General features: G+C 43.8%; 8 protein-coding genes across 8 annotated transcripts; 3 read left to right on the top strand and 5 right to left on the bottom strand.

The window, feature by feature from the left end:
- Positions 1-92: 92 nt before the first annotated feature.
- Positions 93-1,667, top strand: V1512DRAFT_292940 (uncharacterized protein). The gene is made up of 2 exons (XM_066918316.1): positions 93-730; positions 783-1,667. The coding sequence occupies exons 1-2, from the start codon at positions 101-103 to the stop codon at positions 1,476-1,478; spliced, it is 1,326 nt and encodes a 441-aa protein (XP_066769659.1). The 5' UTR covers positions 93-100; the 3' UTR covers positions 1,479-1,667.
- Positions 1,594-4,236, bottom strand: V1512DRAFT_243037 (uncharacterized protein). The gene is made up of 2 exons (XM_066914304.1): positions 2,244-4,236; positions 1,594-2,195 (listed from the first exon to the last, which is right to left on the bottom strand). The coding sequence occupies exons 1-2, from the start codon at positions 4,150-4,152 to the stop codon at positions 1,669-1,671; spliced, it is 2,436 nt and encodes an 811-aa protein (XP_066769658.1). The 5' UTR covers positions 4,153-4,236; the 3' UTR covers positions 1,594-1,668.
- A 163-nt stretch (positions 4,237-4,399) lies between these two features.
- On the top strand, positions 4,400-4,922 carry V1512DRAFT_249620 (uncharacterized protein; the record flags this gene model as incomplete). The annotated part of the gene is made up of 2 exons (XM_066914627.1): positions 4,400-4,552; positions 4,602-4,922. 2 exons carry the CDS (start codon positions 4,400-4,402, stop codon positions 4,920-4,922), a joined length of 474 nt encoding a protein of 157 aa, XP_066769657.1.
- Positions 4,923-4,935: 13 nt separating this feature from the next.
- V1512DRAFT_83226 (uncharacterized protein) lies at positions 4,936-6,946 on the bottom strand. The gene has a single exon (XM_066918526.1). It carries the CDS (start codon positions 6,585-6,587, stop codon positions 4,950-4,952), a length of 1,638 nt encoding a protein of 545 aa, XP_066769656.1. The 5' UTR covers positions 6,588-6,946; the 3' UTR covers positions 4,936-4,949.
- V1512DRAFT_281179 (uncharacterized protein) lies at positions 6,902-9,364 on the bottom strand (the record flags this gene model as incomplete). Its single annotated transcript, XM_066917998.1, has 7 exons — positions 6,902-7,331; positions 7,383-7,616; positions 7,669-8,103; positions 8,151-8,381; positions 8,433-8,735; positions 8,788-8,947; positions 8,992-9,364. The coding sequence occupies 7 exons, from the start codon at positions 9,362-9,364 to the stop codon at positions 7,307-7,309; spliced, it is 1,761 nt and encodes a 586-aa protein (XP_066769655.1). The 3' UTR covers positions 6,902-7,306.
- Positions 9,365-10,803: 1,439 nt separating this feature from the next.
- Positions 10,804-13,080, bottom strand: V1512DRAFT_83223 (tetrapyrrole methylase). The gene is made up of 2 exons (XM_066918525.1): positions 12,609-13,080; positions 10,804-12,559 (listed from the first exon to the last, which is right to left on the bottom strand). Exons 1-2 carry the CDS (start codon positions 12,925-12,927, stop codon positions 11,262-11,264), a joined length of 1,617 nt encoding a protein of 538 aa, XP_066769654.1. The 5' UTR covers positions 12,928-13,080; the 3' UTR covers positions 10,804-11,261.
- A 326-nt stretch (positions 13,081-13,406) lies between these two features.
- On the top strand, positions 13,407-14,468 carry V1512DRAFT_267207 (Endonuclease/exonuclease/phosphatase). The gene is made up of 2 exons (XM_066917235.1): positions 13,407-13,593; positions 13,645-14,468. The coding sequence occupies exons 1-2, from the start codon at positions 13,447-13,449 to the stop codon at positions 14,422-14,424; spliced, it is 927 nt and encodes a 308-aa protein (XP_066769653.1). The 5' UTR covers positions 13,407-13,446; the 3' UTR covers positions 14,425-14,468.
- On the bottom strand, positions 14,278-15,585 carry V1512DRAFT_267204 (small GTPase superfamily). The gene is made up of 5 exons (XM_066917234.1): positions 15,357-15,585; positions 15,171-15,310; positions 14,982-15,110; positions 14,875-14,933; positions 14,278-14,824 (listed from the first exon to the last, which is right to left on the bottom strand). The coding sequence occupies exons 1-5, from the start codon at positions 15,406-15,408 to the stop codon at positions 14,650-14,652; spliced, it is 555 nt and encodes a 184-aa protein (XP_066769652.1). The 5' UTR covers positions 15,409-15,585; the 3' UTR covers positions 14,278-14,649.
- Between the last annotated feature and the right edge of the window lie 949 nt (positions 15,586-16,534).

The raw sequence follows: 16,534 nt of genomic DNA, 5'->3' as shown, positions 1-16,534 counted from the left end.
ATATAGATTGTACAGTAATATTACCCTAACCCCGAAATACATACATACATACACACCTAGGCTGCGGTTGCAATCGAAATCCAACTTTTAATAACGAGTCATGGCTTATCCACGACTTTCAAGCTCGTTTTCGTCTGAAAGCTCCGTTCAGATACCCAGATTTGACAATTATGCTGTTGATATTCGCCTGCGTGGGCCTGTTGCTGAATTTTCGTCTGAGACTGGCTCGAATTCCTGGCTCCCAATGGTGCCTGACCATGAACTGCCTACCCCAAAAGACGACAAACCGGGTTACATAAAAGGAAACACGACTGAAAATAGAATCCTGTGCCAGAAATCTCCGAGGTTTGTTCTTGACGCGCTGTATTTCCCGACTTCGGGCGAGTTTATTGGATACAGAGGATTCCCCACATATTCCCAATGCACGCAGCTCATCGCCGCGTACGTTGAAACCCTGTCTTCTGTCAAAAAGCACAAGTCGTTGATCACTAAGCAAATGTACGACGATATCCGACTAGTATTGCTCGACTCAGCTGGAACCAGCGTTGGATCAGCTCAGTTTCGGTTTTGGGCAAAGAAGAACTTCGCGTTGTTTAGAGAAGATAGCCAAGGCCGTGTTTTAGTCATGCATAAACATAGACCGGTCGCGGTCAGAGAAGAGCTGTATATGATTTTAAGTGTCTGTCATATGACTTGCAATCATGGCGGTCGGGACAAGACTCTTGGTCAGGCAGGTTGCTGTTTACTTGTTGCTGCTGTCTTCGATACTGACAAACATTTAGCTGCGGGAATGGCACTCACGTGTGCCCAAGAACTTGATTTCTCAATTTATCAAATTGTGTCCTACTTGTAACCCTGCTGCTGTTTCTCAGGAAACCCATCCCGAGTTTGATTACAGACAACTCGGGTCGAGGAACTTGATGGAATCTAGTCTCAACACCTGCAACCGTATGGTTTTGCCTTTACGAAAGTCAATTGTTTCTTGCAAGCTGGATCCAAACGTGGCCGAAATAGCTCGGGCTGCCCGGTGTGCTGCGACCGCGGCAGATGTGTTTGATTTCGACTATCCAGTCTCTACACCTGCCATCACTCCGGTCAAGAGTGAACCTCTGGATTACATGCCTAAATTTGAGTACCCGCATTTAGAAAGTGACGCGCAAACCATTTCTGTGCGTACGTCGCCATCGTCCTCGGCAACGCGTGACACCGCGATCAAAGCTCTGGCGGTCGCTTTTCCTGTGTTGTCGTCTCCCCTGGCGAACCGCGCGTATTTCCCAGAATCTTTGTCGCTGCCTTCGTCCCCACCGTTGTCACCCTTAAGACCCCCGGTCCAGCATCCAGTGCTTTCGGATTTGAAAAATGTAAATCCCCGCGCGCGCGGTCCGCAATCGAAGTCGGGTAAAGTCGCCGCCAAACGGCAGCTAAAGCCGGCTCGCCGGCGTGCGGTCGGCATCCGCCGCTCTTCTCGTCTGTCTTGATTCTGTTTGTTTTACTGACTGACTTTTACTGGCGTTGTTTGTTTCTGTTCTGGGTCCTGTTTTGTTATTTTGTTTCTTTGTGATTGGGAGATTGGTCCTTTTGGCGCTCTGGCACGTGCATTACTGGCGTTTACAGCTATTATCCTTTACTCATTTAGATCATACTGTTTCTGTACACTTTTTTAAAACCTCATTTACCATTCATAATCAGCCGCCGAATTTCGTACAAGTAATCCCGGTTGTCGTGGTCCCGGTTGTCGATCCATCCTTGCACCTTGCGTCGCCATCGCTCTTCCTCATCGCGCTGCTTGCCCATGAACCCGGGTCCTACGTCGAACTCCTCGCCGACTACAAACTCACCATACGCGTCTCCTGTGTCCCTCCGCTTGCTGCTCGTGCTGTCAAATGTACCTTTGGTTTTCGGTGTGCCGACGTTTAGACGCGTCATATCGTCAACCAGGTCGTCAAACCCTTCAAACGGATCATCCTCCTCCTCGTCGTCATCGCTCGCACCGACTTGGTCTGTAGCCTTGAACCAACACATCCGTACAGGATCGAATACCATCCCACCTACAACCTGGACACCTTGAGTAGTTGTGATGTTGCTAATAAGTGCCGGCCGAGGCGGAGTGACTACCAGGCTCTCAAACTCGTGCGCTATGCTCTCATTTCCTTCCCATGTAAACGTCGCTGGATTATAACGCATTCCTTTTTCAGCTAAGTAAATTAGAACCAATTGACGCAGAAAACTTAATAATGGCTTACATCGTGGAGCGGTAGCAAAGTCTCCCATTGGCTTGATCAGATGCGGCCGCTGCTGTCCTTTCCGTCGACCTTTGGCCGGTGGTTGTGGTTTAGACGGTAGTGGCTTCACTGAAGACGATGAAGCCACTGCCGCGCCTCGTAAATTCATGATTGACGGTGTTGCAGAAGGCTGGTGCAGTTTAGCGGTGATCCCAAGTCCTTCGACGCCGTCCTTACGGCCCGGGTGTTTTAAGAAGGTCCTCTCCTTGACTGCACTAATCGGCAAGTCGTCAAACCCATCGAGCTCGGAACCGTCACCAAACAGTCGTCTTTTGACCGGCTTTAACAAGGTCTTAGCCGTGCTGGCCTCCCGCCGTACTACATCTGTGGTGTGTTTTCGTGGCGACGGTGTCGCTACCGTGTGGCTCGACCCAGCTTGCTGCGCTCGTTTTGAAAGTTGGTTGTCGAGTAAGTTTGCCCGTGATTGGACTGGATGCGGGACATTTTGCTGGTCTCTTTGTTGGACCTGTGCCAGTTTTGGGATATCTTGAATTGTATGTGGCGAGAGATTCCGTGAGTCAACCCGCCGTAAACCTGTTTTACTGGTCGACAGCCAGCTGGGCATTGAAGGCAATGGTGGGGTGGCAATCGGGGTCGATCCAGCAAATGTAGACTCGTTTGCAGCGGATCGTAAAGACGGCATAGATTTCTTGGACAGCAGATTTCCATACCGCGCGTTGTTTGACGACTGCTTGACCGACATCATTGAAGACTTATGCGACAATCGGCGCTCCACCAAACGCGGCTCGGTTTGCAGCGGTAAAGGGGGGATCGGCGACATAGTGGCCGCAGTCTGCGAGACCGGTCGCGGTATCCTTGTCGGTTTTGGCGCAAACACTGCCGACAGTGGCGTTCGTTTTGGCGGCGTGATTGAGCTTGTCAACTTTTGCACAATGTTTTTGTTAAGTGTTGTCTTGACTGTCGCAAACACGTCCTCGCCTTCTCCAATCTCGAGACCGTCAAAAAAGTCTTCTGCTGGAGACGCAATTCGTGGTTCAGGGCTTGTATCTTTCAGTCTTAAATCTAGTAAATGTTGGAAATTAAGCGGGCCATCTGGAATCGTGAGACCAAGTAAACCTTCGTCTTCGCTTTCATATGTAACTGAAGATGACGGCGAGAAAGTAGATACAATCGAGCTTCGATTTGATGATACGCTTTTTGATCCAGTGTATTTGCTACTACCGCTTTCTTCGCCCCATCCGTCCGCATCACTCTCATGCTGGTGCGATTTTGTGGATCTGAGTTCAACAGTGGTCAAATCATTTGGCAGCTCAAAATCATGCTCAAAGTCGTCAAACGTCTCCATGGCATTGCGCGCTTTGAGGGTGTCGTGATTTTTTGAACGTACAGGTGACCGCTGGTATCCAAGTTGGTGGTGATGCTGTTGTTGTCGAGGAGTAGTTTCTTTCGAATCTGGGGGCTGAAATAGTTGACCGTCGATGATTCCTTCTTGCTTAGGTTCAGATCGTTTTGTGGGTTTGAGTGTCAAAACCGCAGAATCGTCTTCTTCACCACCTGACTCAAACTCATCACCCCAATCATGAATTTCTCCTTGAGTTTCTTTGTGTTTTTGCTTGAGCTGTAGTCTTTGAACCACTCCTCCCAACAATGCAGATGGCAGTATGTTTTTCGGCAAAGGTATTCCAGCATTCTCAGCTCTTCGCCGCGCACTAGCAGCTTCTCCAGCTTCATGTGTTGATAATTGTTCAAGTTCATCTTCAAACGACATTGATAACGCGCTTGACGTGCTCGTATCACTCGTGTTTAGTGTTGACAGCTTACTGAACAAGTCTCTATCAATATCCAACTCCGGATCGTCATCCCACGTCTCGACCGGTCTATTTGGATCCGGCCGGCTTCTCCTTATCATCTTCTGTTAATTTTTAATGTGTTTGCTCTGTGGATGTAGAATTAGTGACCTCGCATCTTGCTGAGCGTGACACGTTTGTTTTGTTGATTCGTGTGCAATAAACGAAAGATGCTGCGCCATTATAAACAGTCGTTCGCGTATGTTCAGCCACACTGTGGCACAGCATACGTTTGGCCTTCATTTTGCGTAATTTTGTTTGCTCCTTTTTTCAACCGTTGTTTATTACTCCATTAGGCAATAAAATCGCATGGAATACGCTCAAAACAACCAGGTTCCTCAGCCCATTGTGAGCAAACAGTCTGTACGCGAAATCGGTGGTCACAGAGTCGATGTTGTAACCTATGGGTTTGCAGACAAAATCGTGATTCTTGTTTCTCGTGACGGAAATCTTGGGAAAATGGTGTGTTTTGTTAATTTTCTTTACGATCAATTAAGTAACTGAGTGACAGTATAATGTCCCATTGATTTCGTCGGCTGCTCCTCAATTGTTTTCATTTGACAATTCGTTCAATGATGGTGATGTTTTCTCACTCTTGCCACTCAACCGTTTGACTCCTATTCCAATGCTTGGCGCCTCTTCAGACGACATCGAGGGCCGAATTTATGCCGCACAGATTGCGTCACTGATATGTCGTCAAAGTCCAGAAGAAAGACGATTGGTCGTGATTGGCATGGCTCATGCTCATAATCCGTCAGACACTATAACTACGTCAAGTCGAATGGAGTTCATAGACATCTTAAACCTAGTTGGAAAGTGTCGCGTGTGGTAAAGTTGCATTCATAGCTACAGATCCTGTTTACAACTTTGCCACCAGAGACTTGACTCCAACAACAATGTCATCCTTTCTATCTTTTAAAAATCGTCTCAAAATCTTGCCGGACGGACTCTTGGGAATCTGATCGACCACCACAATTCCTCCCCAAAGCCTCTTGTGTTTCGCTACTTGCTCATCAATCCATTTCTTGACTTGTTCTGCGTCGCCGTTGGGGACTAACACAACAAACGCGCGAGGGTGCTCAGTGGCTTCCTCTTCAGACCAATGACCAATGACAGCGGCGTCAACGACGTGTGGATGTGCTAGTAAAAGTGCTTCGAGCTCCGCAGGCGCGACCTGAAAGCCTTTCGATTTGATCATCTCCTTGTACCTGTCAACTATGTACCAGTATCCGTCGTCATCAACATGGGCCACGTCTCCGGTCCGCAGCCATCCGTCGCCAATCAGTGTTTCGGCATTTGCAACGTCGTTGTTAAGGTAGCCCATCATGACATTCGGTCCACGAACCAAAAGCTCGCCGGTTCCTTGTGGCGGCGCATCTTTTCCGGTTTCGAGATCAATCAGCCGGGCTTCACAGTTTGGAACCAACTGACCTACACTGCCAATCTTGCTGTCTGGCCGGTAATGAAAAGTCATAGTAACAACAGGGCTGGTTTCGGTCATTCCGTATCCTTGGCAGACAATGATACGACTCTTTAGTCGTTTCGTCACGGCCATTGCCAGCGTAGTGCTTAACGGTGCAGCGCCGGAAAACAAGAACTTCAATGACTCTGTGATTTCAGGATACTTGTCAACCAGTGGACTCTTTGCTAGAAGTACCATGATTGGTGGGACAAGATAGACGTGCGACATTTGGTATTTAACAACCGACTTAAGGAACAGTTCAAAATCAAATGCCGGCATAACAATATTTTGTGCACCCATGTATACAGTGCAATAGATATGTAGGTTGAGACCGTAGATGTGGGTCATTGGTAGAAATGCAGAGTAGACCGCGTTCGGGCTATATATAACTGAGTCAGCTAAAATACTTTGCATGATATTTGCATTCATGTTCATGTGCGATGTCATGACTCCTTTGAATCCGCCTGTCGTGCCAGACGAGAAGCAAAGATATGCTAGGGTGTCTTTCGCAGGTTTGACCAGTGGTAGATGATCGCCTGCTGGTCCTTCGCCCGCTTTAGTACTAAGAGCTTCGGCGACCAATTTTGAAAACGGAACCACTCTGACTTGCAAAGCTGCTGTAGCATCTGTTACTGTCTTCAACATGCTATTGCCATCAAATGCAATTGCGTACTTTGCGCCTGCGCTTTCAATCTGATCTCTAACGTCTTGAACAGGGTATGCTGAATTGATAGGAGATATCGTTCCGCCTGCTGACAATATGCCTTGATGAACTGCAGGCAAGTAGATGTTGTTTGGGACATACAATGCAACGACATCGTCTCTTTGCAGTCCGTATTGCTTGAACAAGGCCGTAAAAGCTCGCACAAGTTTAAAATGATCTGCTATTGTCAGAGTCTTGCCTGACTGCGCATCAGTCATCAGCGGCAAGTTTTCACGGCCTTTGTAATTTGGAGACTGGAGCATAAGCTCCGGCAATGAACCTTGAAATACCTCGATAGGCGGAATTGAAGATTTATATATAGTCGTTGTCATATTCACTGTTGATGCTCAAGTGAAGGAACCTTTGTTAAGAAAGCAAGTAATCAAAAGGAGAAAGATTGTTCTTTATAAAGAAATAAGTGAACACCGAAGCCGAGCTAAAAATATCCGTATAAATGGTGCCGAAAGTGTGTGGAACTCGGCAATTTCCCCCGCCTTTCAGCCGTACTGTGCTTATGTAATCGCGTACTATTATTCACACTATTTAAATTGCTCAAAATTGTCTTTTAAATGTCAGCCCTTTAAAATTCCAAAACTTTTTTTAACTGGATAAATCGAAGCTCACTGCGGAGCGTACAATTTGCTTTGTATATCACATCATTATAGTTAAAGTTTAAGGTTTTTCCGAAATTTACTCCTGAGTTTGTCTCCAAAACTTTATTGCGTCTCACAACTAAACCTTGCTGTTCAAATTGATCACACAGAAAATGAAATATATTGTTGTCGAACACTAAAATAAAATCAATACCATCAGGTACGCAAATAGTCTAAAATACACTTAGTATATTTATTGTAAAATACTAGAACCTGCCGCCATATTCATACTCAGCGTGAATATGATATTGAAGTTCCCTGATTGAGGTACAGCATTGGATCCTTCGGCTTTGGTAATAAAACTAAATCATGACAAAATGGATGAGTTAAAAATCATAAAGTCGATAAAGCAAAAATGGAACGTCAAATTATACGCTGATTTATTCCTGAACGGTAAATCACATCGTCTGTGACCTAGGAAATCTAAAACAAATATTAATATCCATTTTGAGCAGATGTACAACCTTAACTTACCGAAGTGAATACACTCTATCAACAACCGGACTCGCACTGATTTGGTTGCCGCCAAAGAAACGTCCATTAAGACCTTGGATAGCTTTTTCGCCGCCTGTAACATTCTCAAATTTCACGTAAATGTCGCCCTTGGAGTTTGGTTCAACAGCAATATGAACGACTTTACCGTATTTTTCTTCGCACTCGGCTTTTACGTCTTCTTCTAGCTCTTTCACCCAGTCACTGCCTTCCTCCCTGTCAATAAAGTCAGTACTTCAACTACCTAATAGTAATTAATTCAACTTACTGCTCAGGGTCAAACATATTGCTAAGCAAAATGCAGCGAGAGGCCTGACTGACGTTGATTACAGGTTTCTTGGGTACTGGTGCTTCCGCAACAGGAAGATTATCCTCCTCGCGCATGAGTTTCCTCATGAGACTTTCCCTAGACACAGAAGTATAAGAAATGCCACGCACATCCGAGTCGTCCAATGCAGATGCAAGTGCACCTGTCGGTTTTTTCTCTTCTCTTGCACGACTGATACTTGGACCGCGGGATTCTGGCGCGGATCCGTGCATAGGCTGACTCGGCTCGACGGAGCCACCACTCAGTCGATGAAGGATTGATTCTACAGATTCGCCGTTAATCTTTTCGTTTCCAAGACCCACCCGGATTGGTCGTCCACCCAATTTGAAACCATTAAGTTCTAAGGCACCTTGAGCACTTTCTTTGTCCGCAAACCTGATGTTCGTTAATCATTGAGATTCATATATGGCGCGACAACTTACTGCACAAAACCGTATCCTTTAGAGCGAACGCCAGTTTCGTCTTTTTGTAAAATAACAAAATCCACATCCCCGTAAGATTGGAAAATCTGCTTCAAGTCTTCTTCAGAAATAGCAAAGTGCACATTGCCTACATATAATCGGTGATACGGGCCACCGCTGCTGCTGCTGCTAATCTTACTGCTAGAACCCGTACTCTGCTGCCTCTGACTCTCGAGAGCTTGTTGAGCTGCCCTAAAAAGTGTTTTAGTACTTGTTGTATACCGATATATCAAGCCCACATACGCTGAGGACTCTGCCCTCGCAAGGCGATTCTTCTCGGCTTCAGTGAGCTGTACAATAACTGGGATATCAAGTAGTCTCTGGCCAGTCATGTTAATGGCTTTCTGTACACTTTCAATGTTACGGAACTCCACATATCCAACTCCTTTAGAGCGACCGCTTACACGGTCTTTAACAATCTGCGCGTCTCGTACCGGTCCCACCTTCTCAAAAAAAGCAATCAGCTCTTTAGTGCGCAATCTAGCGGCCAATTGCTGCACAAAGATTGTGCGCTGATCGCGTTCGTCTTCGGTGAGACGTGGGGAGCTATTATAAACTGTCAGTGTCCACGCAAAGAAATATTGAGGCTTAAACAAACCTTGCGCGCTCAACTTCACGAGGCTCTGCGCGTTCGCTTTTTCGAGGAGGTGGACTATCGCGCCTTCTAGGACTGTCTCTTCGTGAGCTTCTGTAGTTGCGATCGTCTCGCTCGTCGCGATAATAACGATCATCGCTAGGTCTGCCGCTTTTTCTAATAACTTGTCAAATTGTTCCTAAACCACAACGCATATGTCAAGCTTACCTGTCTCGGTCAGCATAACCAGGTGAACGGCTGCGCGGTCTGTAACTGTCTCTTCTACGGTCACGCCTATCGCGATCAGTATCCCGGTCTCGACTATCTCGACTATCTCGACTACGATGAGACTTTCCATCTCGCTCGCGCGACCTCTCATTCCGACGCCGTTCACGCGACGATCTTCTTTCGCTTTCATGGGACCTTCTAGACTCCACATCCCTGTCGACCGAAGATCTGTGATGTTGACTCGATTTGGATCTTGACCTGTCCGAGCGGCGGTCTTCAGATCTCGCAGGGCTTGTACCATCTCTATGTTGCGGTGAACTACCAAAATCCTCTCGTCCGGCTCGTGTTTCCGACGATGGTGCGTCGTAGTCATTTGAAATAGACATGTCACTTGATATCTTAAATACTTCACCAAAAATTAATTGAGTCAAAAAGCTGACAATTTGAAAAAAGATTTGAATTTTTCTCAAATGTAGAAGTGACGCCTCCTGGATATCTAAACTCTGTGTAAGCAAAGAAGGGTTCTGTGACGAAGTTTTCGGACGCTCGCATCATTTTGAAAGATGCTAAACGAGAATGGTTAGTTGCAAGGGACTATAGGTTTATTTCAATTTTAGCAGGTTCAAACGCTATGGATGCTTTGCATTTAGTTTAAGATTTAGAATACTCCAGGGGAAAAAGCGATCCGAAATACGTAATTGTTAATATAAAATTTTAATCCAGAATGAAAATTGCAATGCAAGACATGCCTTCATCGTGGCTCAAATTAGAAATGTTTAATCAACAGATGATTGACAAGACGCAACCATTCAAACTGTGTACTAGAACATCATTGACGATTTAGATCAGCATTAAACAATAAAGAACAAACAACATTTTGCGGAAACGACTCAAAAAAGATCAACAGTGTTGGGCTGAAATTGCGTATATTTGTATATGACAACCTTTACTATTAAACAAGAGATGGCTTGCGATGTAAAAGTAGTCAATCGTATGTGTCCGTAACACTTGTGAAGAAGCATTTTGGAGAAGTTCGTTACAGGTTGGTTATTGCACACCGGCTGAAAAAATATTAGATAAACACAAAAACAATAACATTTCAGACTATGGCAAATCAAACACAGTGAAGATATCTTTGCATTTGATATTCGGGAAAGCACATACTCCTACTACTCCACACTGTAATTTTGATGAACTGTCAAAGCAATCTGGTAAGCACAAGTTTGTTGTTTAGTAACAACCATTATTTTCATAAGCCAGCGAGTAAACGCATTGGTGCATCAATTAGTAGATATACAAAAGCTGCAAAATCAGAATTAACAGACTGGCCCAGATTTGTTACGACAAGCTCGTGACGGCCAGGATCGTCAAATACCAAGACTTGGTGTTTATAGCAAAAACAAGTTTGGCACTGTTCATATCTGATATACTTCCTCGCTATATAACCCTACCTTTCTGCGATTCTTTGATGGATTGCTGCACGTGTTCCATACAGAATTCTTCCCAGCTAAGCGTAGCACTCTTGATTGCTCTGGCAAAAACTTTTCTGCTTAACAAGCAAATCAGCATACATTTCTCTCTTTCCATAACACCCAGTCATGTGAAGAAGCTGCCGTGTTGAATTAGATGCCGTTTAATTTGAATCAGTTTTGAAATATGAGATTTTGCTGGGAGACTTTTAGAAGCTGCACAGACCTCAATTCCAAACCATACGATTTCAGTTCTGCCTCAAGATGAGCAATAGCCATTCGCTTTTTGCAAGATCAAATTAAGAAAAAATTCCCGATATAAATTAAAGGATAGAATATGTAAAATAATGGTCTAATTTTTTTATCACTGCACTGCGTTTTAGTGCGTTACTTCAAATGCGTCAGTCAAGCTATCTCAAGTGAAAGAGCGAAATTCATCACACTACAGGCAAAAGAAGAGTGAAAATGCAAGGTGCTTTAACACGCGCTGTTGCTCGACAACCAGGGTTGAGTAAATTCATAACTGTAACTAAATTAACAATCACTGGGTTCAGTTCTAGTCCAAGTCAAATGTAGAGTCAATACAGTTCGAAATTAGCAGCATGTAATGATGACTAGCGAGGCGGTTGCCGAATAGTTTAAAACTGGGCATCGCTTGCGCAGTATTTTAGTCTTGCCACCTTGTTTTCTAGCTCGCTGAAAGTTGTGCTATATCATGTCCATTAAGACTCTTCAAATACACATTCTATGAAACTCCGTGTTACTTTTATTTCCAAGCATGCTAATTCAATTATTAAATCCCTACAACCCCATGCAGTTTTCATCGATCGCCCACTTTTGCCCTTTTGGAACTTGTTCAATAACAGCGCAACTATATCCAACAACCAAAATACCGGGTGGTCGACTGCCAGTAGCTTCAAATGCTTCTGAAACGTTTTTTAAGGTCGTCCGGATAACACGCTGATCCGGGCAACTTGCTCGTTCTATGATAGCGCATGCAACATCCATTGGCCAACCAGCGTCGTTAAGCCACTTGATCACGTCGGCCAGTCTATGTAGCGCCATAAGAAACACTGTAGTCCTAGATTTGACAAACTCAGGAATTGCCGGTGCAGCACCTTGGCGTCCGGTACCAGTACATATTAAAACTTGATCGGAAACATCCCGATGTGTAGGTGAAATAGCTCCTAGCAGAGGGCCGGCCAGAGCAGAAGTGATTCCAGGGATGACGGTGGGTTTGAATCCGTGATCAGAAAAATATATGTATTCTTCTGCGCCACGTCCAAAAATATAAGGGTCCCCCTGTTTTAAGCGAACAACAGACTTTCCCTCTTCGAGTGCCGACAGACCCATGCATAACAGTTCTTGCTGTGCAGCCTCAGCGTTTCCAGGAAACTTTTTGGCGATAAACGTCTCAACGTGCCGAGGTATCAAGTCCAATACTCCGGCAGGAACAAGTTTGTCGGCAAGGACGAGATCTGCTGTCGTGATAGCTGTCAGTGCCGCGGTCGTTAGTAAACCTGGTGCACCTGGCCCAGATCCGACAAGTGCGATAGTTCCAACTTTGTTAACTTTGGCTTCACTTTTAACAGGAACATTCTGTTTGTACTGTAAAGACAAGTCTTCGATAGAAAGGGAGGCAAGCTGGGTGAGAGGATAGTACTCAACGACTTGCGAAAGCCACCGCATCCGTTGTTTCTTTTTTTGCACTCTATTCTTCTCAATGTCGTGTTCCTCTTCAAGAACTAATTCATTGAATTTGTGTGACTGAATAGCATCGTCATCATGTTGTCCGACCTCGTGGTATAACGCTTCTAAATTAGCTGTCTGTTCTTCCAAGTCTTTTGCATCCTCTTCCTCGATGGTCTGCTTAAGTTCACCAATCTTCTCGCAAGACTGTGCAATGTTGTGTGGTAGCATGCTCACGATTTCTCTTCGGACCCTGCTTGCAAGTCTGCAGCCTTTTCCGGAAGTTGTAACTCCAATCTGAAGTGGCCCGTCCGTATGCGTGGAAAGCAAAGTGAAAGTCGACAATGTAGCAGCATCTGCAACATTGACAGGAATCCGCCAACGCTTACACATTGACGATATATGAGACCCTTAGATTAAATTAAAACATGACGTCAACTAAACAGAGTAATAACCTACTAAGTGCTGAACTAGCAGGCAATGCAATGAATACTGCGTCAACAACTTTCTCGACTTCCGCACGACCAAAACTGAGAAGGTCATTGTCTTCAAAATCTCTTCGCATCCACTTAAAGCTAGCACTTTGTTCTTCTTTGCTCTCGACCTCATTTCGCCAGACTTCCAATGCTTTATTCTCCGGTCCAATTTCAGGTGCAATGAGAAATACTGAAGCACCACACTGTAATGACTTTGTTACACGGGATATCGACAACGCCGTTGAGCCTATCACCAAATGCACTTGTCCAACGCAGTTCTGTGATATCAATAATCCCGGCATTTGATTTTTGTAAAAGTGCAAGTTGTCAGGACTATACAATTGAACAGATACCGCTGCTTATCCAATGCTGTTCAGAATTTTTGCGGCTACCGCAATGGCGCGAAACTGTGGCGCAATTACTTAATTTAGCAATTACTAGTGATTTATGCCTTATAAACTTAGTAGAAAGGAATTTGAACTTCCCCTGAACTCAAAGATGATTGTTGAAAGCTTAAGTAGCCTTCTGTACGTACAGCTTAATGCTTTAAAAACTTGAACTATCATCATATTTAAATTTAATTAGTATTAAGCACGAAGCCGTAAGAATCAGAAATTATGAACTTTTAGAAGAACTATCTGAGGTGGAAGGAGAGGTTGACGCCAACTTGGGAGAAAGTGAGGGATCAGTGTGTGAATCCTGTGACTTTTCGTGATTTGGGAGTTTGGAAGAGTTTGGGAGAAAAACGCGACGCGACGATTCACGATTTCTTCAGAGCGTAAAAGGAAGTTGATCGGCGAAATCTTTACTTAGTACGTGGAATGAACTCTGTGCATTACTCATTTTCTGGTTCTGCTTGCTTTACTGTTTTACCTTTACTGTTGTCTAAAATGTTGATTAAAATACAATGGGAAGACTCGAAAGAAGAGCTTCCGTTGAAAGTGTACACTCACAATATTCGGTATTCTCTCCTGGTTTGGACTGAAACTGTCACTAATGCCAATGCTATTAGATATGACGCTAAGCATCTCTCAGATGGGGAAAAGTCATGGGAGACTAGAAAGCATTTGGTTGCATCTTCTATTGAATTTAATACTTTCAACCAGACAGCAATAGTGTGCTTGCAGGAAGTTCTTCATAACCAGTTATTAGATCTTTTAGAGCTGCTGGGCAAGGACTGGACATACTGTGGTGTTGGGCGTAATGATGGTGGATCTAAAGGCGAGTATGCTCCAATACTGTATAGGAAACACCAATTTACGGTCGAAATGAATAGAACGTTCTGGTTGAGTGAAACACCTGACTTTCCGAGCAGAGGTTGGGATGCTGCTTCAATTCGAATAGTAAATGCTGCTTTATTTAGTCATAATACTAGTGGTCGGGTATTATATATGCTGAATACGCATCTCGATGATCAAGGGGTGAAGGCGAGAGTGAAAGGTGCAGAACTTATCAAAGACATAATTATGTCTTTACAGAATCATGACGCTCTGATTTTGTGTGGTGATATGAACTCAGAGCATGATGAAGAAGCGTATTCTGTTTTTGCCGAGTTTTTGAAGGACTCTTCTAAACAGGTCATCTCTAAGTCAAGATATGGAAACTCCTCAACTTTTACAGGATTCAAAAACAACGACAAGAAGGAGATTGACTATATATTTGTCCACGATGGTGTTCAGGTCTCGAGTTACGGTGTACTAGGCAACAGATTCGATGACGACGTGTTTTCCAGTGACCACCGTCCGGTCGTTGCTAATCTTGTGATTCTGAACAGGCAAAAAGGTCTGCGATGCAACTAGATTGTTATAGTACAGTCAATCTAATAAACAAGAAATGCTAAACACTATATTGGTGAGAGTTTAACAGAACTCACGATTATCATACGATGTAACTCCAACCTATCAACCAATTTGAATGACGACTCATACGTACGTTAGAAGATCACACGAAAAGCAAGCGCTTGCACCATTTGACACAAAAACGTAGAACCTGAAACCAGCAATTGACCCAAAACTACGAATAAATCACACAATAACACATTTTCCAGCAGGATCGGGTGTAGGATTTTGGTACTTTTCAATCTCACCAATTAAGAGCTCAAAAACTTTGGCAACATTTGCATTGTGTCTGGCACTTGTTTCAACAAAGGGACAGTCCCATTCGAGAGCCAAATTTTTTCCTTCGATAGTTTCAACCTTTCTAGAAACTGTCAGACAGAAGACACAATAGTTTGAACTGTACAAACTCACCTTTGCGCACCAAGATCACTCTTATTACCAACAACCACGACTGGGATCGTATCCGTACCCTGAATACTCATTAGATTTCAGCAACTTGAGATCAACATAGAACTAGCAGTATTATTTAGAATCTTATCCCTTATAATCTGAATCATTTCAAAAGAGGATCTTGATGTAATAGAGTAAATTAAGACGTAGCCATGGACCCCAATAGAGTGTTTTTGGTTCATGATACTGAATTCATCCTAGAGCCATCATTAGTATCATATATAAACACTCAATTTCGGCTTATCCATGGCAAATACCTGTCCAGCAGTATCAAGAATCTCGGTTGCATAATCTTGTCCCTTGTATTTTATAATCTTGGAGAATTGATTCTCAATCGTAGGATAGTAACTTTCCACGAAATGTTCCTCCACAAATTGAACAGTCATTGACGATTTTCCTACATCGATCAGCGATTTTTTTCAACCTTGATGTAATTGATATACCAACTGCTCTTGAACCTACAACTGCGATCTTGCGTGCGCGGGGCGGTGCCATTGTGTGAATATAAATCTGATGCGCAGTGTAAGGTGTAGCACTTGTGTTTGATATATAAGAATGCCCCGAAAGCCTACCGCTATCGAGAAAAACTTGGATGTCTAAAGTCCGTGTCTTGTAATTTTATGAAGAATGTCTAATTTGCAATGAAGCGTGCTTATTTCAATATGAGTGGTAGTTGGTTAAAGAACACTACTTATTTGCCTTTACGGTAAACCCTAAGCTTGGAACCACAAATAACCCACGTAGCGCCCTGAAATTGTCTAATTCAGCCATCGATTTCTAACTCAGCACTTAATGCAATGTATTGTTGTTATAGTTTGTATAGATCTGGCGGTACCAAATAATCATGCAACAGTCTGGCCGGTCTAGTCAGGGCATAATTGACGAAATCACGACTCATACATACTGTTTGGCGCTCAAGAGTTGTATTATGTTATATGCTAGTGCTATACGTAATGCTTTTGTCAAATAGTGATTGTTGTAATTCTCCAAGTGTACCCTGCTGGTAATAAGAGACAGTAGGCACTGAAATGTCTACATGCACGAAACACACTTGTATGTCATTGACCGCATATAGTTCCTGGTACAAGTATAATCGTATAACTGATACAAGCTTCTTCAGTCACGCGACGGTAGTAAAGATGCAAGCTCTCTTTAGGTTGTGCTTAACTTGGTGGAAACCTGCATCAATACGAATACTACCGGGCAGCTAAACTGAAGTATTGGAAAAAAGTAGTTATTGTCTATTTGTGAGCCGAATGAATCATATTTTGTTCATTTAGCATAAGTATTGTAGTACGCGCAATTGTATTGACACTGAAGCTTGGCACTGAAGATGTTATAATGCTTTCAACGTCAAAACATGTAATTTTTAATGACTGAATTGAATATTACAATGAAAAATCGTATAACCATTTTAAAATGCTTGTTTAATTGTTCCACTCATAGTTACTATAGGGCCAGAATCCTGATCGATGAGCCCCGTTTTCGGCGGTCAAATCAAAATAAGGTTGAAACGCTTTTGAATATTAAGCTGTAATAAGGTTACATACTTAAACCTTATTATATGCAAGAGGCCGCCGGGAACGCGGCTCTTAACAAATTTTTCTGTTAAACTAGTCAC

Source organism: Lipomyces arxii (assembly GCF_038497795.1).
Source record: "Lipomyces arxii strain Phaff 12-163 unplaced genomic scaffold V1512scaffold_23, whole genome shotgun sequence".
In the NCBI taxonomy this organism is placed as follows: domain Eukaryota; kingdom Fungi; phylum Ascomycota; class Lipomycetes; order Lipomycetales; family Lipomycetaceae; genus Lipomyces; species Lipomyces arxii.
Note: the sequence above shows the minus strand (reverse complement) of the source record. Positions and strands in the feature narration are given on the sequence as shown.

Coding starts and splice junctions, on each gene's coding strand:
- V1512DRAFT_83226 (XM_066918526.1), bottom strand. CDS start 6,587: ATGACAACGACTATATATAAATCTTCAATTCCGCCTATCGAGGTATTT.
- V1512DRAFT_243037 (XM_066914304.1), bottom strand. CDS start 4,152: ATGATAAGGAGAAGCCGGCCGGATCCAAATAGACCGGTCGAGACGTGG. Junction 2,196..2,243: donor CTTTGCTACCGCTCCACGAT/GTAAGCCATTAT, acceptor TAATTTACTTAG/CTGAAAAAGGAATGCGTTAT.
- V1512DRAFT_292940 (XM_066918316.1), top strand. CDS start 101: ATGGCTTATCCACGACTTTCAAGCTCGTTTTCGTCTGAAAGCTCCGTT. Junction 731..782: donor GGGACAAGACTCTTGGTCAG/GCAGGTTGCTGT, acceptor ACAAACATTTAG/CTGCGGGAATGGCACTCACG.
- V1512DRAFT_83223 (XM_066918525.1), bottom strand. CDS start 12,927: ATGCCGGGATTATTGATATCACAGAACTGCGTTGGACAAGTGCATTTG. Junction 12,560..12,608: donor GCCTGCTAGTTCAGCACTTA/GTAGGTTATTAC, acceptor ATTTAATCTAAG/GGTCTCATATATCGTCAATG.
- V1512DRAFT_267204 (XM_066917234.1), bottom strand. CDS start 15,408: ATGGCACCGCCCCGCGCACGCAAGATCGCAGTTGTAGGTTCAAGAGCA. Junction 15,311..15,356: donor TGTAGGTTCAAGAGCAGTTG/GTATATCAATTA, acceptor TGATCGATGTAG/GAAAATCGTCAATGACTGTT. Junction 14,825..14,874: donor AGTGATCTTGGTGCGCAAAG/GTGAGTTTGTAC, acceptor GACAGTTTCTAG/AAAGGTTGAAACTATCGAAG.
- V1512DRAFT_267207 (XM_066917235.1), top strand. CDS start 13,447: ATGAACTCTGTGCATTACTCATTTTCTGGTTCTGCTTGCTTTACTGTT. Junction 13,594..13,644: donor CTCACAATATTCGGTATTCT/CTCCTGGTTTGG, acceptor ATTAGATATGAC/GCTAAGCATCTCTCAGATGG.